At 38.6% G+C, this 24,696-nt stretch overlaps 1 protein-coding gene across 1 annotated transcript in view; it reads right to left on the minus strand.

Annotated features, from left to right (window-relative positions):
* Positions 1-24,696, minus strand: part of ATP10A (ATPase phospholipid transporting 10A (putative)) — a 114,377-nt gene that overhangs the window by 15,359 nt on the left and 74,322 nt on the right. Inside the window, exons 8-15 of the mRNA XM_057368086.1 lie at positions 16,800-17,017; positions 15,140-15,334; positions 13,169-13,730; positions 7,731-7,834; positions 7,433-7,559; positions 5,067-5,251; positions 3,373-3,694; positions 1,359-1,435 (exon numbers count right to left, since the gene is read on the minus strand). Coding sequence (XP_057224069.1) covers positions 1,359-1,435; positions 3,373-3,694; positions 5,067-5,251; positions 7,433-7,559; positions 7,731-7,834; positions 13,169-13,730; positions 15,140-15,334; positions 16,800-17,017 — 1,790 coding nt within the window. The remainder of the gene's footprint in view (positions 1-1,358; positions 1,436-3,372; positions 3,695-5,066; positions 5,252-7,432; positions 7,560-7,730; positions 7,835-13,168; positions 13,731-15,139; positions 15,335-16,799; positions 17,018-24,696) is intronic.

Consider the following 24,696-nt stretch of genomic DNA (forward strand, 5'->3'; position numbering starts at 1 on the left):
ATAGTTCTGCTGGGTCAGGCTGAACCCTGTTTTTGGTATCTAGCCTCCAAAAATTGCTAAGAGAGGATCTGAGGATTCATACACATTGAAAAGTGTATGATAAATAAGAAAATATCTACTGACATTTCTCCAGTGAGCTGTCCTACCTTCTGCTGATCTGTAGTCAGAAAATGCATAAAGCTGACACCCAAGTTCATAGCTCACTTAAATTTTTGTTTCACAAGTTTGCGTGTTGACCCAAATAAATGATAGCATTCATGAAATCCCATGAAATAAAACTCTACAGTCAATTTGTGCACTGTGTGAAGGAGGCCTCTCTTCCCTTTTGAGTAAAACATCCAGCCAATGTTGCAAAAAATACAATTTGGGTCAGAGAACCACCCACTGGTAACTAAGTTAAGGAGCATGCTCATCTGCTCAGGTCCTCAGGATGAAAACACTTCCCACTTTCACTGTAGAGSTATTTGACATATACTCAGCTACTCTGTTTTCTCATGCAATCAAGCTGCCCAAATACAAGGCAGGTTGTGGAAATGAGCTTCCTTCCTCAATTGCTGTGTCTTACTGCCACGTCTGGTCCTAGCACTGCAACTGAACTGCACTGGCTGTAGAAGAAGCTGAGATAATACAAACATCCCATCCAATACACATCCCCTCTTCTGGGGATGAGAGAAGTGCCTCTTACACAGTGGTAAATGCAGTAATCATGGGCAGAACACATCCAGAAGACAAGGCAAGTGCCCTCATCCTGCTATTCCGTGTGACTGGAAAAGTGGCCAAACCCAAGACTTGCTGTAAGGTGTAAGGAGCAGTGGTTTTGGAAASGGCTGCAATTTCTACTTTCTTTACTGTTTTGCTGTCTGAATGAGCTGAGTGAGTGAGGTGTGTGGGTGGCTGGGCTAAGGGTCACCACCACACYATGCAAATAAGCTGCATCAGTTGTACTGACTTGTGCAGCCACTCCATAGAAGTATACCCAACCAATAAAGGGGAGAATAAAACCCAGAATAAGATAAATCTTTATTCCCTAAATAATGCATWGCTGAGCATTTTTTTTCTCCTTCAAACAAGTATTTAACTAATTATTTCTTTAATCATATTGCTTAGACAGATTTGGTAAGTCCAATTTTCTGGGAAGGTAGTGTGCATGTAAACTTGTCACAGACCTGAGAACAAGCATGAGCTCAAACTGAAGCTGAAAGCACCCTTATAACACACAACTGGCACACCTCAGCACAAGTTGCTGCTTTTCYTTTATTTGTGCTGACTATCCAGAGGCAATCTGAACAATCTGACCTACAGCAGGTGGCTGTTTCACCTCCTCATGGGAGTGCTTTTCACTGGATGAGCAAAATTACCTGCATGCCTTCTTGACCAGAGATCCCCACACCAACATCTGCCACTTGGATCATGCTGACATCATTAGCACCATCACCTAAAGATGACAAAATACAGTTTTGTTGTCACTAGTAGACCAAAAACTATTAGCAGCAACAAAGCAAAGGAAAAACAGTTGTTATTAAGTGTTTGTCGAGTATAGTAAGAGAGACATGAACTAAGTGTTGGTTGGATATAAGGGAGATGTGTGGTAGAAAAGGATATATCTTTAGAATATAAGGTTCAAAATTTGCAAAGTTTCCAAGACATTCCGATCTTTGCAGACCTTTTTATCACAGGAAAGTAAMAATAAAAAAAAATCTGTCTCTTTTTAGTAATACCTAAAATTCAGGTGTCAGCCTGAACTGCACAAACAGTAACACTGTGGAAGGCTAAGAATGATCTTCCCAATATTTCTGCTTACTGATTAGCAGTCTGCCTGCAATCAGGTAGGACTAAGAATGTGTAAGGAGGCCAAAAGCCAATGAGAATGTCTAGACTGTAAAAATACAAAAAAAAAGTTTAAAAGTAAATGAATTAATGAAAAAGTCAAGTGAATAGGGTTAACCAGTCCAAGATCTTTAACACACCCAGTGCTGGTAGATTTAATTGGAGGGGTTGCAGAGCCACCAACTGCTACTCTGCTTCCAATTGTGGTATCACAAGTGTACCTTAGACAGGATACCAGAATGAGACATGGATCTGCTTCTTAACTTCCTAAATTTACAGCCAGTATGCTAGTGGAAAACAAAATCATGACTTATCACAAGCCACTCAGTTTTAGATTTCAGTGGATGAGGTGGACACCACATCTCACCAGATTCCCTGCTGTTGGCATGAATGAGTGGTACCAGCTCACCAGAAAAAACTGATGATTTTGTGACTGTGTGACACAACCCCAAATTAGCTCACGTTGGTTAAAAGGGAGGGTGCATACAGCTAGGTTTTGAGCCAGAGCAGGAGCTTGAACTCAACTTACAGGCTCAAGGTGCTCAGAAAGAATGAAAATACAAGCTGCCCAGTCTCYACTAGTGTTTTTAAGCATTCTGGATAACTCAAGTTAAAGAGCCAGACCTTTTTTTTTACAACATATGCAAATGATCAGGTCCACAGTCAGTTAGCCAAAGATATAAATTCAGTAGGAGGGAGCATATTTGAGCTAGATATAATATATTGAGAGCATGAAGATTATGATAATGAGCACATATTTGGTGATGTCGATGTCACACAAGTCTGGCAATTAYTATATGTACTTAGGGTTTCTCATGGACAGGTCCCACCCACATGTGTTCCAGCTATAATTAACCAATACAGGTAGACATTTGTGAAAGTATACGCTGAAATCATATCATCTAATGAAACATGAACTCAAACTTGAGATAGGGAAAGAAGAGCTGGTTGAATTGTATAAAATCATAGCAACATGAAAGATCCTGTCAAATTTAAGACASACTGACTGCCAAAGCCTCCCCTGTGCCAACTGAGTGATTAGGTGGGAAGAAGTGCAAGTGCTGGCATGATGCCAGTTGTAAATCCACTCTATAATAACAAAGCCAAGTCATACTCTGTGCAGTATGGCTGACTTGTGATAATAAACACACAACCTTGAGTTTAAGCATGATCAGGTAAAACACCACTCAGCACAAATTTTTTAGGTGTAATACAGTGATTGCAAAATGATGTTTTGTGCAGCATCAGATAACCCAGCTCTTCACAGCTGTGTTCAGACATGTCATAATGTCTTAGAATAGCTGGGTCCTGATTACCTAACTTCTGTAGGAAGAAATCCCAAATGCTACTCCAGAGTTCTATCCTGGGTTTGAGTAAATACATTAGAATAAATATATTAGAATTGTCCAACAAGTTTTCAGACAAAACTGGAAGGCTGTTTCAGTTGTGAGGCAGCTGCGAGGGTCCGTCCTACTGAAGTCAAAAAAATCAAAATTTTCAAGACAGAGTACATCAAGGCAGGCTAGTTTAAACTGAGGTATTTACCTATTGCCAAGGTCATTGCTTTGAGTTTGTCTCTGACTAGTTTCACTACCATGCTCTTTTGAAGTGGGGTTGAGCGACAACACAGTACCGAACGGCATCGCTTGGCCAGTGCAAGAAATTTATCTTCTAGCGTAGGTTCCAAGGCATAAGCTAGAGTCCTTCCATCAATCACTAGGCCCAAGCTGGAAAGCACAGAGGAAGGGGGTGGATAGAAAGGGGTGAACCCAACAGTCATGTTTCCAGTAGCTTCGTCTATTGTGTTGTTTGAAAATTTAGACTCTACGCATTGCAGACACTGCTCCAGCAAGACAGCACATGTCTCCTGAAAAAAAATTCAAAATAAAAATGCTTGAGAGAAAAGAACATGTATTCAAAGTCTTCTGTTTTCTGTATKTTTAGCCATAACTAATATAGGGAATGTATTATTTGCTATGCTGGTAAAGTTTTAATTTCTAATAATATTCTTTTCTACTTGTTCTGAACACACTTCATTCTTGCAGGTGAATTCGAAGGTATGACAACAATAAAAGACTAGAAAGGTTTAAAATATAATTCTTCTTTAACATGCAGTTTTGTATGCTTAATTAATTTCTTTTAGCTCCTTCTCAGAATAACAGTGCTGGGAAATGATATATAATTGGTACCATGTTAAGTATGGTGATGAACACCATTATGGTGATGAACACCATGTATACGCCCACAACTCAGATCAAAGAATTATGTATTGTTAAAGGCCAATTAAAGGTTATTTAAGCTGAAAWCTCTCTCCTAGCCATACTCAGATAGAAAATGTTATTGAGAATATAAGGACATTTAAAAGAAATGCTATTGGTCTTACAGCAAAGTATGACTAAAAAGAAAAGCCATGGAAAATCAATTTACCAGTTCAGTTGATGCACCCAAGAATGGAAAATGCTGTTATCTTTTCYTCCTTTTAGAAAGAAGTTGGAGCTGAATACTGATGGCCTACCTCTACTCAGCTGCTCTGAAGTCCAATTTTATCACCCCATAAAAGGACTACAGCACTATCAGTCTGGTTCCTTGTATGTTAGACCGTATCAGTAAACTCTCAGTGACTGCTTGCAACAAGCTGAGCACAGGAAAGATCAGTAATTCAGAAGGATTAGAAAAAGTCTGTTAGGAAGCAAAGTATTACGGTAGAAGTGGTTTTCTGCCTCTCAGTGTTAGCATCRAAATTTAAGTATTGCTTCTATCTCCAGAGAAAAAGCCACCTGAGAAAACACGAATRACTGTGTTATCTGAAAACTACATTTCAGTGGCATAAAATAAAAYACAAATGCTCAATGGGTTATCTATCGCTTTCTTTCTCAACACGTATTTAATAACAGGTTGCCTTTTAGACCCATCAGTGCCAATAAAAAGAAATAGGGATGTTTGGAGAATGCGTACTGAAGAATGTAATTTATGCAGCTATGGCATATTTTCATTCATGGTGGAGTTCACTATACACAGTTACATGTTTTCAGTAAATTTATGACACATGAGACTACGGTTTAGAAGCATGATTTACTGAGAAGTATTCAAAGACATGTCCTACCTGAAAATTGCAGACGAAGCAGGGAAAGAAGAAAAAAAAAGAGGAAAAGGAAAAAAGCCATCAAACTTTTAATTATCCAAGTTGAAATCAAAGCAAAACTAGTTCACTAGTAAACTTGTATATTGGATCTGCTTACTGGTGACTCAGCATTCAAAGTGATGATTTCTTCATCATGATCTAGTAGCTTGCAGGCATATGCAATATTAACAGCTGTTTCTTGCTTGTCTCCAGTAAGAACCCAAATCTGCAGCCCAGCTTTGCGCAAGCTTGCAATGGTTTCTGGGACACCATCCTGCAAACGGTCCTCTATGCCAGTAGCACCTAAGCACATTAAAAAAACAAAATATTCCATATTAAATGAACACTTAGGGTTCCCCAGAAATTTTAAGCTTAGATTTAAAAAAAACCAACAAAACAACCAGCAGTCACTTTTACTGGGAAACAGCTTAACTACCAATAGTTGCAAGATTTTGGCAGCTTTTTGGGGGTATAGAGGAGGAAGAGAGGAAAGTAGCTRTGGCAAACTTTTGCATCAACAATCAACAAATCCAGAATTCAGAATTTCAAAAGCAACCAGATGCCACTCCTAGAGTATCACAAGGCTTATTGTCTCTATGCTCTGTATCTACAACACTTGTGTAGATACACACATGTTGTATCTACAACATGTTGGTAGAGAAGGTTTTGGTTCTTGGAGGTAGGTTCAATTCCTAAGGGACTTAACTGCCTTTTCTCAATGGAAGAGAGTGGGTTACTAGAAATTTCCCTTTTGAAGTGGAATAACAGCAGGACTGCAGCTTGGCAACAGCAGATTAGGCTGCAGACATAAACCTTTTTGTGCCTTGTTGCTGCTCTTTGCTCTTGCAGAAAGACACTGGTGGCTAAATGAGATATAGCAGAGAGTAAATCATAAATCTGTTGGCCATGGTGTGAGAGTAAAATGTTTTTTCATGATTTCAATTCATCTTTCTACCTGTKTATAAGAGACTGGGTATCTCTTTTATGCTTACATAAATCAGTTGACAGAGACAAAATTTTCATATATATGAAAAGTGGCAAAAAGCCACTCAGGACCCAAACTCAATGTTACAACTGGTACGTCAGTGCTTCACTGAGTCTCACAGAGACTTCRATGTGAGGAAATGCAAGCCCTGCTACTTGTAAATGTGGAAGTGACAGATATGCAAGTGACCTGGAACAACAGGAAAAACAAAATAAACTTTTCTTGGCTAATTATTACTCTTATGGTTGTTCCTTGAACAAAACCCAATTAAGAATAGAAATCCACTTAAGTCTGAGCACCAGTCATTTATGGGATAACACAATCTTAGGGCCATGTTGGAAAAAACCTATTGCTATCCAAACAAAGAAAATATATTTCAGACTAAATTTTTATTCCCACGACCTAATGATGAATGATCATTGCGAGCTACAAACTCACAGTGTGAGTTTCTTGGGGACTGAGCCATTAGTTTAGTACTGGCTAGAGCTCACTTATTTGTCTAGCAGCTCAATTTCACTTTTTTTTTCTTYTATTTTTTTCACCTCAGAGTGCAGCCAGGGCCAACAGGTACACCCATGGTGGGCTCTTAATTGCTCTGCTCTGAATTAGGCAACTCATGCCTTCCTTTAAATCAGGGGTAAGAGACAGACACTTGAAGGGCATGATTCATCTAATCCTAAAGGGGATATCTAAGTCAGACCAAATGCACTGCACTTTTTTGTCTCTCCATTGGTTGTATGTTGAGCCTTAGAGATGTGCAGTACATACATTAAAAACTGGGTGAGGTGGATATGTCTCCTAGAGAAAGGCATGCTGGCAATTAGGGAAGGTTGTTTTCTCTGWCAGGGTTATGGCTCTCCCAGTTTCTTTGCCAGAGAAAACAGTTGGATGCATGCAGTAATAGTGTATTTACACACATTTTAGAATCTCAGTGCTTTCAACATCTCAACTCACAAGAGTATGACTTAGCTCTTACAATATTTTTACAGATACTGATTTTAACTGCAAACCCTTGCCACAGAGTACACAGGCCCCGAGTGCATGTGCTCAACCTGATGTATATGCAAGTTGATGTGTCTCACAAATGCAGTTTATGAGCTTTTTTATGCATGTYTCTGGTGCCCCTGGAGTCATGGAAGTCTCTGACATGTTGAAGCTGCACTGAGCTAATGAAATTCTGTAGACAGCATGGGCCAAGTTCTTCTCTTGTTTAGAGCAGCAGTTCCCATTTATGATATTGTGTCAAATTCATCCCTGGTATTACTCCACTCATTTCACTGGTGATAAAACGATGGCAGGAGCAAGGAAAACAGGGTATGTCTTTTATGTTAAGTATGTCCCATTCCTTTGTGGTGCTGCACATGACAGCCATGATAAACTCCCACGGAAGCCAATTTCTGTGCTGTCAGAAACAATTTAAGGGAAAGAATGGATTTCGTAGCCAAGCCTTCAGAATTTTTATCACATTTTAATTTCATGTCCGGCTCTCATTTCATTACCTAGCAGATGCAGATTCTTCTCTATCCGCAGTGCTGACTGAAACAGAAGCTCTTCACGATTTTCAATAGAGGATTCTGCTTCTAAATGAGTTTTTAACCAACAGCCATACTCTTCCTTGCTGAGAACCTATTACAAAGAGTATGTGAGGGCACAGTCAATATAATGCAAAGGCATTCCTACTTTACTGAATAAAATGAAAAAGAAGTTATGAATCAAGAACAATATAATAACAAATACCTTCAGTAATCTTTGTCAAGACTCTCCCTAAAAGCAAACTAAAAGCCTGCATTTACTTACTCTTTTTGCAATACAGAGGGTCCGCAGCCCATCTACAGCATAAAGATTAAGGTAATTCTGGGTTTTGCTTCGGATTTTTTTTTGATGTTTGCCCCGAGGGTCATCTAGGTAAGAATAAAAAATAAATTACTCATTGAAAAATAACAGCAGCTGAATGGCCTCAGAGAATAAAAACTTGTATACAGTACTCACTGTACCAGCACTTTATACTGATACTTTCAAATAGCTGTTGATGTTTCCTGGGAAACTCAAGTAAAGCACTCCATTAAAAAAAAAAAAAAAAAGATCTTTTTATTCTCTTTTATCTCTTTCCTCTTCAAAAAAGTCACTGTGAATGTATGTGAGAAAGACCTTTTTCTTTATTCCGTAAGTATTTCTTTCGCCTGAATATTTTAAGAAAACATTATAATCTTCACAGCAAACAATACAGGGGAAATAGAAATATGATTTCAAATACACTACGAGCAAATGCTTTTCCGCTACTCCAGTTCATCCGTGTGCAGAAAAACTTAAAAATAGCACTTGGTTTTCCATCAAGGCTAACATCTTGAAAGAAGTGGAAACAGTGCTCTGTTTTGTTTATCTGAGTGCATGAAGGTCCTCTTGTCTGTTAGTGCTGTACTGATTCTTCCTATCAGCCTGAATCAATGCAAGAAGTTCCGGGTAGGACTGTGATTTCATTAGAGRAGAATCTGCATTTGCAGACCTCACAGCTAGTTTCTACCTTGGATGTATCAACAAAGCTTTCACATAACTTTAACCTTCACTTAAAGATGCATTTAAAAATGAGGACCGAGCATCTGTTTATTTTCTCTTTTAGTTGCGACTGGTACAATGTGCTCACTCTGTGATCAATGTAGAGTAATAAATATAATGGCAGCACATTTTGYTCCATCTTATTACACGAAATGGTGTCTCCAAAAATTAAAAACAAGTTATAATGAATCTTTTTCATCATCTAGGATCAAGACAAATTCATTAAATAAATACTGTAGTAGTAATCTTAAATAATATGAATTGCAAGGTTAGTACTAAAGTAAAAGCTGGTAAATTTTCAGATTGGAAAATTTTCAGATTTTGAGTGAGAATGACCGGTACCTTCTGGCAGGCTCTCCTATTCCCTGAAGTGATACACTTTATTTTACTGAAGTCTAAATATTTTGGGGGGAAGGGGGGGGGGGTGTAGAATCATTTCAGGGTATAATTCTGTAACTGGAGCTGTTTCTAAATGCAATATTTGTGTTACTGRTACTATACTCAGCAACCACACACACTCAAGTGACTGCTCCTCACCGGAAGTCTGAGAACCTCAAGAGACCTACTACGTACTCAGTATGTAGAACCTCAAGAGATCTACTACGTACTCAGAATGTGATCACCTCTCCCACTGAGAGCCTATGGACACCATACTGTTATATTAAACACTGAGTATGGGTATATAAATTAGATGTCATAAACATCTTGCTGTTTATACTTTTTGGTGCCCATTTACCCAGTGTGCATTCAYAGTGAATTTGATCTTGCTATATGCTGACTGCATACATACATCTGTCTGTCTATAAAGTTACACAGCATTCAGCACTTTCATTTTACGGAGCAGCAGAGTGCGTAATTGGGCATTCAGATGCTCCAGCACAAACATGTACATGTATTGATTTTGTAGAAATAAGGGAACTGTGAGTTTGGAAYCTCAGTATTCTGGGTTTTGTTGTTTTGATCTCAACCATGTATCAGAACATTTTACTCCTGTACAGTTATTTTCCCATCTTTAAAGACTTTTGTGTCCTCTCTAGGTCTGCAAAGCTGGGAGTATATATACTCAGTTGTTCTTAAGGGAATCCGTGAAGATTGTGTATTTTCTCCGTAAGTTCGTTTCAGTTCCATCTCTGATTAAAGTCATGTGGTAAATACTGGTAGGAGTATTCTCACTGGCCAGTCCACCTGCCTATTAGTACTACCTATGCTATCACAATTGATTGTCTAAAAGGGACAGTATAGATAGATTATTCCACAAGGACATCCCTACAAGTATTATTTGCAATTGGAAAGCCCTTTCTTACACTACCTATGGAAATAGGCCTATAAGGAACCAGCAGCCTAACACAGTTTCATTTAGCTACTTTTCTATTAGTGCATTATAACATTTTTGGCACATGTGACTCTGCTGTGCAATGTAAGTTGGTTTTTATTTTTCCCTGAGAGAAGTACAGCAGCAAACCTTCGAGGCTTCTTCTACTAGTGAGTCATCTTTTTTAACTTCAGAACAATAAAGCAGGCAGGCATTCTTCCTAATTTATTGTGATAYATTAGCATTCTAGAGAAAAATGCCATATTTTTTGCATATCCCACATGAAATTGTCTTATGGGAGTGGCTATTTCAGTTGCTCACTAACTCCAAATGATGCAAACTTCAATAGGTGCTTAAACACATCAAAAGTTGTTTCTATCCCTTYAAGGTTAAGTGGTGTTAATTACTTCACTTCAGAGCTGTCTGGATAGCATGGGTGCTAATGCAGTGACTGCAATGTCAAATGCTCATATCTTCCATGAACAAATCGATTCTCTACAAGCACAGATGTATATACTGTTTTCTGTGTGAACTCTCAGTTCCAGCATCTCCCTCTCCCACCAGCATACCATGGTGTTATAGATGTTCATGTGCCTCATCAGTCSTAGCCTGAGATTTATCTTGTGCTCAAAAATTAGAAGGGGGTAAGGAATGTCTTGCAGACAAAAACYAGTTGTGAAAGTTCCTTTTAGGTGGGATGCAGTGTCTGTGCTGGGCTGTGTGACCACATGCACAGTGTCAGCGAAAAAAAAAGGAAAGAAGTCTCCCCCAGAAGAATGATAAAGAGCTAGTGGCCTTCTTAATTTCCTTCCATAATCTTGAGCTGCAGAAAGCCAGCAGAGTCGTTRTTTTCTCAATGACTTATGTTCACAGTTCCTCTGTGAGCTGGTATTGACTCAAACAGTAATTTTCTTATTTATGAATATGGTGACTGTGGAGATAAAGTAAAAGTATACACTCTTGGGAATAATTTCAAGGCTTTTGGAAATATCTGTTTGCTATCAGAATACATCAGGTTCCACAGTCTTAACTAGACATACAGGYAGAGCAAATGGAGTAAATTCAAAATCTTTTTTAAGTTTTGAAGCTCATGATGATTTATACTTTTTTACAAGACACAAGGAAGCTAAAACATAATACTTCTGCTTTTGATTTTAGGCTGTTKGTCATGTCACATTATAAAATACCCTTCCTCCTAAACAGGAATCTTTGTTTCTGACAGGACCCAGTCATGCCATGYGGTGCTTGAGCTGGGAGATTACAGACATGGTGTTGCCTTGGTCCTTCGGTCTAAGGGCACAAGTCTCAAGACAYACTCGTGACTGGTGTATAGTTCATATGTCCTTGAAGCACTAAGAGAGTAAAGACCAAGCTATGGGATTAGTTGTCATGTCCATTCACTTTTTAGTAATTTCCTTSAAATGATAAATGACTGAATTCTTGTAGCGTTACAGCTCTTCTCACACTCACATTCCACTGTCACTGATGAACTGGATGACACCAACAACAGATCCCACAATACAGATAACAGCCACAGCATCAATCTTTTGAGGTTCCCTTTACACCCATTGACACTAGGATACTGCAGGCAGAAACAGCAAATTCAGTTCCAGGAGTGAGAGATACTCAAGAGAAATGTCAAATGTTTTTCAGACAGATCTGCTGAAACATACAGAATTACTGAAGCCAGTGGGGACTTAAGAGGACTAGAAAACAAGGGGAACTGCTTATGGTGTTCTAGTGGCTGCACTTTACAYTGCTTGCAAAAACAAAGCACACCAAAGCTCATAGTTCAATCTGGGCTTAAAAAACCCAAACCAAAACAAAAAAAAACCTCCTGCACAATTTCAGAACCACTTTCAATTTGCTTGCCTGTAATGATGGTGAAATCTGTATTTGTCTGGCTACAGACATTCCTCATTCCCACRCTGACCTTCAGGAACCCTGCTCCTTCTTCTCTGGCATACAGCACCTTTGATAATGTGGCAATTTTTTTATTTTCTAACTGGCCTTATTGTTTTAACTAGGTGGGTCCTAGACATGAAATTTCCCTCAAAATTCCTTGAGCCATTCAGTCTCCTGTGAGTGGACATTGCAGCTTCAAACAAAGTCTGTTATATCGTGGCAAAATATTTAAGACTCACCATAAAGTATTTTTTTTTCTTTTCTAAATGCTTAGTTCTCATTCTGAGAACTCATTTCCAACCATTATTTTCTAGGCATTAGAAATTTTCATGCTACAAATTCTCTATTAGTATAGTTTGGAAGGAAAGAAGTTTCCATAGATGCTCTATGTGCCTTCTGTGATATCAGATCTTTGCTAGAAAATTATTCATGAATACTCTGCTGTTAGTTAAGGACAAGTTGTTCTTAATTTTTTTGGCTCAGATTTGATTTATATGGCCGTAACCAGAAAACTAATGCCAACATTTTTCTGTATTTCATTAAACTAAAATTACACAGTATAAGCTTTTCAGAATTGTTTACTCCAGCTAATGTCAAAGTAACCACAAAGTCAATGCATGAGTGAAACATGGGAAGTACCTCTAGCACTTTGGGGCTCTATCCATTCATATCAGGGTAACCTTTAAACAGTGGATGAAATTCAGTGTTGAAAACACAGTAAATTAGATGCAAACTCATTAATGCAAACTGAAACCTATGTGTTTCCTCTAACTTATGAAAGCCTACAGAGTTCTTCTTGAAATCAAATGATTACAATTAGCTATTTAAAGTTGTCCCTGTTTCCTAGGACATCTGGGTGCTGGAGAATTCTCCAAGCTTTAGGGAAATTCCATGCTCACAGTGAAATGTCTATTGACTGCTAGTCAACTATGCACTTGAAGCCAAGATTTCTTTTCTGAACAGCATCTCTCCATCTTTTGCCACAACTTTTCTGTTTTGATGGCTAATTGATTCACATTGCCCTTTAGCATCGTAGTCAAACCTGAATAAATGTGAAAATTAATGCAAGGTATTGYAGTAAAAGGACTCACAAATGAAACAGAGGGAAGCAGCAGTAAGAAGTATTTCAGTTTCATATAAAATACACACCTGTCCAAGCACTTCCAGGGCAGGCTTTTCTAAAGAAATGTAAATTGCTTTTGTAGAGTTGCAAGAAATACCTTTAAAATAAAGTTTGCTAGTAGAACATCTTTTACAGAAATTGTCTTCACTCTTTCTTGTGAGACAAGGAACCAGCAATTTGTTACACAAAATTTGCTAAAATTACAAAGTATTATAAAAGAAGGGTAATAGTTGCCATTCTACCAAACAAAAGCAGGCAAGTCCACTTGCTAGACAAGGTATTAAGATGAGCTCTTCAGCAAGTAAGTGCCACCCAACCCCCAAAGGTAAGTAAGAGGTGTACCTGAAGAGCAGGGTAGAAGAAGATCCATAACAACTGAATCTGCTCCTTTAGTGTAAACATTTATTTCATCTGTGAGAGGATGCCTGACCACTACTGACATCCTCTTCCTGATGGAATCAAAGCCCAATGTATGTAATACTTCAAAGCTTAAGGTTCCCAGGTGAGGTAGCTCCACTGATACCTGGTCAGACAGCCTTCCAACCAGGGAACAGTTATATGCTCTTGCTGCATAGACAAGAGCAGCTTCATCTGGACTCTCTGCTTCATAACGGAGCTCTCCTTCCCCAGGTGCACTGTCCACAGCTGTCCTGCCTTGCTGGGAGCCGTAGCCATTGTTATTCATCTGTGCAGAGTACGCCAGCTTCTCTTCCAGTTTCAAAAAGGTGCTATCTGTAGATGTAGATGAAAGCACACTTAAACCAAATCTGTGCATTGATTTGCTTGTAGCTAGGCTAGATGAACTGCTGCTGTTAGATCCAGAGGTCAAGCGACTTGGGGTGAATCTTCGTATGAAGTCTTCAATGGTTTTTACTGGAGATTTTAGTTCAAATCGGTCTCTAACCTAGAGAGGTAAAAGAACAAACCCAAAAACCACCGGTGAACAAACCCCAAAGAAAAGCTGTAGAAGAATTCTGACACTGATATTCCATCTAAGCACCTCCACCCAACAAATAAAATTTCTCTGAGAGCAAAAAGTAATGGTATTTGTATTTTGAGAAAGTAAATAGACAAAACCGACTCACAACAAGAAACTTCCTAGAACTTCAGAATTCTATCTGTCTGAGAAAGCACATACATTTGTATTAAAACCATTTTTTCTCCTTTCACCTCCTCAAATATGACTAATAATAGTCTATMAAGGTTGCACCACCATCATCAATAGCACATGCTAAAAGCTATTATTAGTATGAAACCTTGCCATCCTTTGTGCATATTCGGTAAAGGCAGTGAAGTTAATACAATATTTTTCCATTGAGAAAGGTGGTGCATCTTAGAAGTAAAACTAAATGAGAATACACCAATGTTGAAAATATTCTCAAAATGTTGGGGTAAGTAATTTCCCCTCTTTCAGCATTGTGATTCAGTTTTATCATTCATCTCAGTTCACATAAATCAGTCCCACAGATTTAGCAGTGTTAATAGTAATACCATATTCATAGAAATATATATTATATTCTTGTATAACAGGGTAGCATTCCTGAAACAGCAGAACTGAGCATTCTCCAAATGTTTCCTTGGCACAAAACCACATCATTTTGCAAACTAGTTCACTTTTTATTCCAATCTGGAACAGAAGCAAACTGCAGAATTTTCTCCAGAATGGAAATTCCAGCTGCTGGTGAGCTTTACTATTACATTTCATTATCCTTTTGTCTTACACATCGTCTTGGGATTGCACTTTTGAAATTCCCATTCATCAATGACACTGGTTAAGGTAAATTTAAGCAGCAACAATCATTACTTCTCATAATGAGCTTAAGATGCATCTTTTATATAATTTGAAAGTTTTAAGTGATGCTTTTCAAGTACATTTCTTTTTAAACTTTAAAAAAAATTTCTCATCCCTTTCTTAATTTAATCCATACATATGAAACATTTATTCATTGACAGCTTACATCCCTTTCTGGTAAATTTTGCACATTTACAAATTAGTTTCTGCCCATACTTACATATGTATGCTTATTAAATGAATAAGTTACAGTACAAGAAGTCCAGAGGGTTTCAGAAGTACGTTGAAATTGTTGATGAAAGCATATCTCGCCATGGAAGCAAGTGAAATAGCTGACATACTCCATTCAGCTAATGCATTATTAAACTCACTCAGTCACATCGCTGTTCTACAAGTCATCTCACAACTTGTTCTAGCTGTTTCTCACTAGAACAGGAGGTTTTCACTTCCCTAGCTTACAAGATAGATTCGTATCAAGGTAGAAGAAGCGTGAACTCCCTTTTSATTTTTCTTTAACTTACCTTCTGTCGAGGCTGATTTGGTGCAGTAACCACAACTGTGTTACATATAGTCAAAGCTATGAAGAAGTCGAAAACATCACATAGTTCTGGACTCAGATGGGATAATGGCTGTTCGTGGCTTCTCATGACCTCCAGATGCTTTGCACACTCATTCACCTTTTCTAACAGCCTTGGGTCAGGTGTGATGTCCTTCTCCTAGTAATAAACACCAGTCATTAATATCTGTGATTCTGCACATTTCCAAAGTAGCAACAAGCAATTAAAGCATCCAAAGCAGTGTCAACACCAAGTTTTGTGGTGGCTTTACACTACAGAATGGAGGTGGAGAGAATTGTAATACATATATTCTGGACAATAAACAGTTARCAGTGAGCCTACTGGTAGAAATGGATATATGAAATATTTATAGCAGCAATATATATCTACTTTGGGGGTAGTGGATAGGGGAAGAGTTACATACTAATTTTCCTCCCTATTTCCTGTCTAATTCAAGACATCTATTTTCTAATACTACTATCTTTTGGTACACTGCAGAGACCAAAAGTGGGGAAAAAATAGACAGCAATGACATTTAAAGTTTGGCTTTACATCAGCAAAATGAAACCATCTTCAATTGTTTGTTAGAGAACAACAACCATCCACACATTTGAAGTTAATTCATGAGGCTTTTTACATTGAAACATTGAGCACTTTCAAATCCATTTCATCGGTATTTTTCACTTACTTAATATAATTCTTATCAGAGCAAACTCCATTATTTTGTGATACAGAAGGAGGCAAGGATACCACAGATTAAAGGATAGACTGATCTAAGCCTCTTTTCTCAGTAGAATTTTATCTCTTGATGCTCAGCAGCTGATGAATATGARCAAACACAGAACCCAACGTATAAAAACTGCAGCTTGGAATTTTATCRAAAGATCTTACTCTTGACTGAAATCAAGAAGTTCCACCAGTGCAAACAGCATCTTTCTTTGTCTAGATTTGCAATTTGCTTCAAGGGTCAGCAGTGCAACAATGCAGAACCCCTAAATACACRTGACTTGGCTTTTTACCCTCTTATTACCATTCAGCTCATGTAAAACTTACACAGAAATACACCAGTGTAAAATAAACCACATAAGTTGTAAGGACATAAACTCACCAATATTTTGAAAAGTAAATATATTTACTTTGTAAAACACAACACATGTAATCGACTGATAACCAATGCAACACACTAAAAACTATGCTATGGTGCATGTCAACAGGAGCTTAGAATTGGAATACGTGGCGTCCACCCTGGCACTTGACAGTTCTAAAATCCTCTGACAAAAGAGAAGMGGCATATACAGAACAATTTGAATCCTTGACCTCAATGCTATTCTCAGATTCTGTAGACGAAAGAAGACATACATTTTCTTTCCAAAATCAAAGTATAACCAAAACAAACACTTCAGATTGTTTTTACCTTCAGCTTGTTCCCACAGAACAGGCATTTAGATAAGATCTATGCCAACACTTGATTGTTTTAGTACAAACAGCTCTGGCGACAGMAGTAAAAACACCAAGATGAAGAATATAAAGAGGCACACAATGTGCTGCAGATTTCTTTACCTTCTTTTCAGGACATGGTTCTATTACAAGATACAGGACATTGCATTTAGTTCTCATGGCTTACCATTGGGCTACTGAATGCAGTGTGCTTTGAGAGTATGCTTGCTCTTTTTGCTTCAGCCCTGCTACCTGTGCGCCGGTGGGTTTTGGTGCTCTGGCTCCTGTGTATCACTTTGATGCTCTGATGGCTGCAGATACTGTCACGCTGAGACAGAGTTCCTCCTTTTGGGGCTGCCTCATCTTCCTCAGAATCAGGTTCTTGGTACATTGCTAAGCGTTTGGCTATCAGTAAAAACAGAGGGACAAATGTTGCATATGTTAAAAGTGGCTCAGAAAGAGGGTRAGGGACATGGTGACTTTGTTCAAGAGATCTAATTTTAATATTATACTGTGCTTKCACAGCAATAATGAATGATCCATTACCAGGAGATATAGTGTAGTCTTAATTGAATGGTAGTATCTAATGGAGGATGCAGATAACATAATTAGAAATGTAACACAATGCACTGCCTCCCTTATCACATTCTCTCTGAAGGGCAGTTAGACTCTGCAGTAATTCAGTGCATACCTGAAGATTATTCTACAGCTCGGCCTGACGAAATCAACCAAATAATTTGGTCTTCACTTGAAATCTGAGTAGGAAATAAACAATCCAGAAAATTTTCCTGTCATTTCCAACACAAATTTCAAATATTTTTCCAGCAAAAATGTCACATCTACCAGTGGTTAATGACATCTGAAATTTCCTCAGAACAGCAAACCTAYAGAGCACTACTGCCTTTATTTTACACACAGAGATGAGGTACAGACAGCAATAAGGCCCTGCTTAAGGTCAGGGCCATCTGCTGCAAAGTGCAGACATGAACCCAAATTCTTGACTAGTGTTAAAACCACCCTGGAGTCTGCTTCTTCCTTTTGCATGATAGGCAGGACGCAGCAAGCAGTGTGAAAACCAAAGTAYCCTCACCTACTCCAACACTTGTTTCTGTCACCATTTGCTGCAGTGACCAATTCCTGGTTTACAYASAATGGGAGTGTTTTTCCAAATTATRTTTTTTAGATTAATGCCTTCTTAGTGAAGAATCCAACTGAAACAATTAATGCYAGAAAACAATCCTGGCAGTTGGATATACAGAAATCAAAAAGGAAACAGAAAGAGGTGTGAAACAACCGTGGAATCTTGCCCCTCTGATGTTTAGCTCTAACTGATGCATAACATATTTTTTCATTCCTAAAGACCATGGATAATCTGGGTGATTCATTAGGCAGGCAAATGCCACTCTAACAGGTATCTATTTATTCCTTCATTATGTATTCATTGAAAAGCTTGTCATTATACTTCTAAAATAATCTACACTATACAGAYACACAGTACAAGTTACATACTTGTGGCTCAGTTTGTTTCAGTTCTCCAGTGTAACAAATTAGATTTTCCTAATAGCAAATGATAAATCACTAGCACATAAGTTAATTATTCAGGCATTTAACAAACAAACAAAAAAATCTGTACAAATACTTCCTGAGAAAAATCTTGCATTATATGGGGTGAATTTGGCATGAGGTCACTTTTAATGTAGCTAGCTTTACAAACAAAGAAAAGCCCACCCTCACTATCCACTGAAATTTCCAAACATGTCTTAGCTGTCAGAAAGCAGCTGGAGGAGTTGAAACCAGACCACACACAGTCCTTGTGACATCTCTATCACTACAGTCTTGTACATCTGAGGTTTTTTCAACTCCATTTGAAACACATATAGGCTTCATCTGAAATGTGGGAAATGGGAGAGTTTCCCAGTTCTGGTTGTGACTRCACACCTGGTCACTGCTCTAACTGYATGCTATGCAATATCGTCCATCRCACTCTGGYTCCTCCTGTCAAAAAATYCAGACCGTGRATGTAGCACGGGAYGTAGCGCATTTGGAGACACAGAGACGAGACTGCAGCACACACTGCAGATCACTTCTGCCCCACAGCTGGGACAGAGCCCTGCAGCCCAGGTCCTGAGGCTGATGCAGACTAACTGTGGATGACTGAAGAGTTTCCTTCATTAGCATTATCTGGTGAGATACACGATCCTCTGCTTCCAAGATAATAGCACAGCACTGTTGCCTTATACTTTCAGTACCTATGACAGAACCTACAGGACAGCTGAAAGAATTAGGGAGGTCACTGGTCTCCTTGGTCCTTCTGTTTCATGGTAATGATCTGCAAGTAAAGGGAGTTCATTTCACCTCTTCCTGCAGCTTCTTGCRTGCACTTTGGGCCAGTGTATTTTAAGCTCTCCCATCACTCTTGCCCACCAACTCATACTTCCTTCTGCTCTGTTAGCCTCTATGCATTTTCCCAGGGGAAATGCAGATCCCTATAGTGTGGATTAAAGTCAAATGATGGTAGGTTTGTGTATATCAGAAGGACTGTACACTGAGGGCCCAAAGTCAAGTGCAGCATGTACTAAGCACTAAGATCCAGGCCCGGGAAAAAGATGAGAGCAAGGCTGAAGGCAGGTAGGAAGGCAGGAAGGCAGGAAGGCAGGAAGGAAGGAAGGAAGGAAGGAAGGACAGGTGGACAGCAGTGTGTTACTTTAAGATGATACCTCAAGAACCAGAATGGAGCTGCACACTGTGCACACTGGGCTTTTGTCCTTTGCACTAGAGAGGTATGATGGAGTGCACATCTGGGGAGTGTGACAGAGTGCACACTCTGGGATGAGCTCTGTGTGAGGGCACTGCCCAGCCAGACAGTGCAAGCTCTGCCTTCATTATCTTCTGCAGGCCCCTAGTTACACATTGCAAACCCCAGGCTGAAAAAACACTGCTCAGGATGGCACACCAGTAAAGTTTTCTGAGCTTTACCAACATTTAAGATTTAAATCAAACGTAAGAAAACATTTCTGTGGCTCATTTTCACTAGGGCCCTCAGCAGCACAAACAGCCTCAAGCAGAGTCGGCATGACATGTGGAYACAGCCACTCTCAGGAAAAGCATAAGAAAAGCTTGGATTTGCCATAAGGATATTATTTTCACCGTAGATGCTGGACATTTGAATCGTAGGCTGACGGAACTCTGTGCTGCTTCTTTGCCTGACAGGTAATGTTCCTTGACAGGGAAAGGACTGGCTACAATTACTTCAGCTTTGCAAAATGTGCTACTCAGTTGTTCCAGCTCCCTTCCAAGCAGAAGTTTTTTTTTTTAAAAGGATACATTTTCTTTAACAATCATACCTGCTTAAAGCTTCTACTCTGAAAATATGTCTTGAAATATAAACCCTCAAAGATCCTGAACTGAATATAATTGTATTCCCTGTATAAAAACTCTACGGTTAAGCAGAGAATGCATTCATGTAACAATGCATGGTTATCCTGGACACCATATCTTTGGATTCCTCACTGCTCTTTCTTTTTCCTTGCATTACATCTAAACATATTTTGTTTATTCAACATAAAAAGCTGTTTCCTGATGCAGCACTCAGTTTATTTATTAGCATTACACTGATAGCGTGGTTCTTTTTAGTCTGTGTAATAGCAGATATCTCTTGCTCCCTAAATAGGTTTTATTGTAGCACATTCATTTAATTGTCCCTGCCAYCGAGAAAAAGGAGGAAAAGGGAAAGTAGAAACAAGATTGGAATCTCATTTAACCAAATCAAATGAAATTCTTTTGATACAAATGGCGTTATTTCACTTCATACCAAGGGAAGCTTGATAATAACAAAAAAAAAGCCAGAGAACCTTTCAACATTTTCAGAAAGTACAGTCTTACACATTATGCAGCAAGAATTAAGAAGTTTAAAGAAATAATGAAACCCAGTTCAATCGTTATGCTATGGCTAAGGTTCACATTTCTTCAGCTGCGCAGTGCGTGCTTCTCTGGGAACACGCTGTTCTCTCCACCCACTCAGCCCTCTCCAATTCACAACCTTTTCCTGTGAACATTATAACCTGAAAGACATTGTTGTGGGATGCTTTTCAGTTTCAGCACTGAAAAATTGATGGCCTTGATCYTTTCAATCGAGTTTCTTATTAAGGGCAAAGACACAAACAACTTTGCATGCAATGCAATTCATGAAAGTCAAATTTCACTATCCTGTAGTTCATTTTATATTTATGGCACAAAGAAGAAACATCAGCTAATACTTATTCCATTAACTCTCTCCTATCGTTCAGAAGACAGCGAGAAGCTATAAATAAAACTCCTGTAGTAGCTGCCAAGTATTTGAAGATGCATTATTTTATTTTAAAACCTTTTTCTTTCATTTCATTTTGATTTTGTTTTTTTTCTGTTTTACCTTCCAGGACACATATGTTCTATGATGAGAAGTCCATTTTGCAAGGTAAACAGAGACACTGTTATCACACAGCCAGATGTTCCACTAACTAGAAATGTGGGATTAAGAACCTGTAAAGAATAACTCTTCAAGCAGAATAAAACTGCAGACCCCCTAAACCTAAATATCTCAGCTTTCAGTGTGTGGGTGCTATTTCACCACGGAAAAAAATTCATTTGCTTCAAACCATTCAATAAGACTGCTACTGAACTGTCACAAAGTAAATCTAGATGTTCAGCACTTACACCAGTGCACCAAGTTATTTTCTTATTATTTCATAAGTGCAGGCTTATTTCACTTTGAAGTGCACTCTAGTGTCTACATAAAGATTCAGCAAAGCAGCTACCATGCTGTAAATTTATACAAGTATGCTAACATAATCCTAATTTATTTTGCAAGAACTTCCCCATTATGGCAAGTCTTGAGATAAGAAAACAAGATTTCCCTTCCTCTAACCTCTTGGCATCCCCARGGGCTTAATAACCTTAAGTTCATTATTAAGAACTCTTTACTCCACTTAGAAACAGAGATAATTCCTTTTTTCTTAACAGTTTTCTAAGAAATTGTCAGTGTATGGTTGGAAAAAAGCAGAACTTGTCTGACAATAAGTTATTCTGTCCTATACGGGATTTAAAATGGGGCACTCCCAATGGAYTGAGCTCTACCTCTGCTCATACTGGTTCTCTCTGCTTAGCTACCAATTACATTTTTTCAAAAAGCAATAAGGAATGTAAAGAGAAACTACAAATAAGCTACACAGAGTGTCTGAAGCAGCCAGTTCTGCTAAAGGTGTTCAGCTTTCTGTGAAAAGCTAAATGGACTATATGGATTTCTGAAGATTGCCAGATATTAAAAGAGGCAGATGAGAAATCCCTTTGGAAGCCTGAGGCTTTCAAACTGMTGGATTTATGGAAAAGGTTTTTTGATTTTTATGCCTCAAAAAAAATATTCTCTAACATGACTGGACTTACAAACCATGTTCTTGTGACTACACACAAAAAGATTAAGAAAATTCCACTACAAAACAGCCCCCAAACTAAGAAACATTTTTTCACATAATACACTTTCCTATGAAAATTAGTAACTAGCCAACCTTCATCAAGGAAAACTGTAGTGACAAGAAAACTTTGTTAGACAAGAGAAAATTGCTGAGGTTTTTATCATCTGCCTTCACATTCATAAACTTATTCTTATGCTGCCTACAGGTTTTTCCACAGTCATTGGATGGAAGGGGGAGGAATTCAAAGAATAAAAAATTMAGATTTTTCAGATTTGTGTGGTTGTATTCATGGAGATTAAATTCTTGTTTTGTCAACAGTTTCATACAATGGCTAGCTAAAACTAGAAAAACAGAGATCACATCCCATAGGCAAAAGTATGATTAATTCAACATCTGGAAAACAACTACGACAATTGTCAGGCCAAGACCATCTGGCTGTAGCTAAATCATGTCAGGACTTACAGAAGCAGTCAGCTTTTGGGCACCTATTGTCTCTGGGATTACCAGGCAGACTTGGGGCATGGCCAGTTCTAAKAATTGTTAGAAGCTGTCTCCTAGCCTGAATGGAAGAGCTCTGGCATGGCCATGCAATTTGGCATAGAGAGAAACACAAATTTTTTTTTTTGGGGGGGGCTAGAAGGTAGTAGTGATCTGAAGATTAATTCTGGATTTAACCACAGCGCAGTGCCAATAGGTATTCTGCAAATACCCAGGGCACTTATGAATGGGACAACCATTCTTCTATTTGGAAATGGCATACCCTGACACACCCTGTTCCTGAATTAACACTCTGCCAATCAAGAAGAACCTTTGGAGCAGACAATAGGCACACAGACATGAGGGGGCAATTCTCTTCGTCTGTACTGAGAATTGTAAACCACAGAGAAATAGGCATGTATTAGAGAACCCTCATAGATGGCTAAAACAAATCTGGTAMATTACATCCTACAAATGTTTAGTTTTCTCCAGTAACTGTAAAGTTACCAGATTATTATCCTCCATGCAAATACCAACAATTAGGTAACTTGAATGCCATCCTTGTCAATGTAGTCTCCACAGGACCCAAATATGCAGTGCAAATTCCCATAGCTTGATCCAAACCATAATCCACCAMCAAAATACTGTAAGTGACCTCAACAGTGATGAATATTTCACAGCGCTTCCATCATGGAACTATTATTAAATATGCTCACAATCTCCCCTACAGTCTTCATRAGCATTCCTGGATTCCTCTTCAGTGCTAAGCTTTACCAGTACCCATGAGTAACATTCTGTACTACCTCCAGCTGATTCCGTCCCACACTAGTGCAATTTATTGCCCTCTATTATTCATGGTTTTGTCACCTCTTGTCTAGAYTAAAACAATGCAGTGCTCCTGGGCATAGTGCCATCCATGTCATAAGAAACCAAGAGTTAACAGAGAATTCTAAAGGAAAATGTTTTCTCCAGAAAATTCATGAAAATTTGTTTCCCATACCTAAAAATGCATTAAGTCTTGCTAGGGTTTCAGTTTTAATTTTAAAGCATGTAGTAATTGCTTCAACTCCACATAAGGTCCACATAAACCTCTGTGATGAAAACTGTGATTAACACRTCCATGTCTCATGTGAAACAGAACTCTCCTCATAATCGTAAAGCTCATCTTTCACATGGGGAATTTATGCAGCTTTGTGGTACCAACTTCCAAGGAAAAAAAGGACACTCCCACCACTCAAGAAAAAGACATGCTGCCTCAAATGTGCCAAACCTAACACAGCATAGCATATATGCCTTCAAATTAGCTCCCAAAGCCCCAGGATGGTGCACTGCATGTAAAGGGAGAGGAAGAAGGGGAAATCTACATGTAAAGGAACTCATGTGCATTGCTTAATGCACTTCCTTAGTGGAAGGAAGTGAGATATGACAATGACAAATGCGATATAATAACAATCCCTGTAGAACAGAAAAGAATGGGGTAATTTCTCGTAACTCTGAATAAATTTTAGGGAGAAGAGCTTATAAAACAGCACAGAGAAAATTTATGATGGCCATGCACAATCTGTTGGTTGAGTAATTAACAGATATGCAGTACTCTTACATTATGCAGAAAAAAATCCTTTAAAAGAAAATAGAAGTTCTAAAGTTAGGAAATTTCAGACCTCAATTTGCCAGTGTAGAYATAACCATCCTGCTCTCTGTGTGTGTATGGCTTAGCTCAAGAATACAGGGCCTCCAACTGACTTCAGAGGAAATCTTGCCAGAACATCTTGCCATGGGAAAAAAAGTGCCATCTTAGCCTTGTTCTTGAATATGGCTGAATCATGCAGTTATAACTGAAATTTCTCTCCTAAAATTTATGCCTGAGGCAAACATCTGGCACAATAAATTTGAACCAATTAGTTAGAAATTTTGTACAGCTATCCAAAACTGAAACCAGGATCTTACTGTGGGCAGGGTCAAGCAATTGGAATGACAGGCACTGCTACCCTGCCACAGCAGAACAACAAACTTAAAGAGCTCAGAACCAGGGTATTTCCGTACTTAGCCCTCTACCTTTACAGCACAAAATGACCTGTTATCCACAGCTGTTGCATCATGACCCACGTAAAATAATTTTAAATTAATTGATTCATCTAAAGTGCTACTCAAAGGTTCATT

This window comes from Malurus melanocephalus, unplaced genomic scaffold (assembly GCF_030028575.1).
Source record: "Malurus melanocephalus ecotype Western Australia unplaced genomic scaffold, MMel_1.1 scaffold_88, whole genome shotgun sequence".
Lineage (NCBI taxonomy): Eukaryota > Metazoa > Chordata > Aves > Passeriformes > Maluridae > Malurus > Malurus melanocephalus.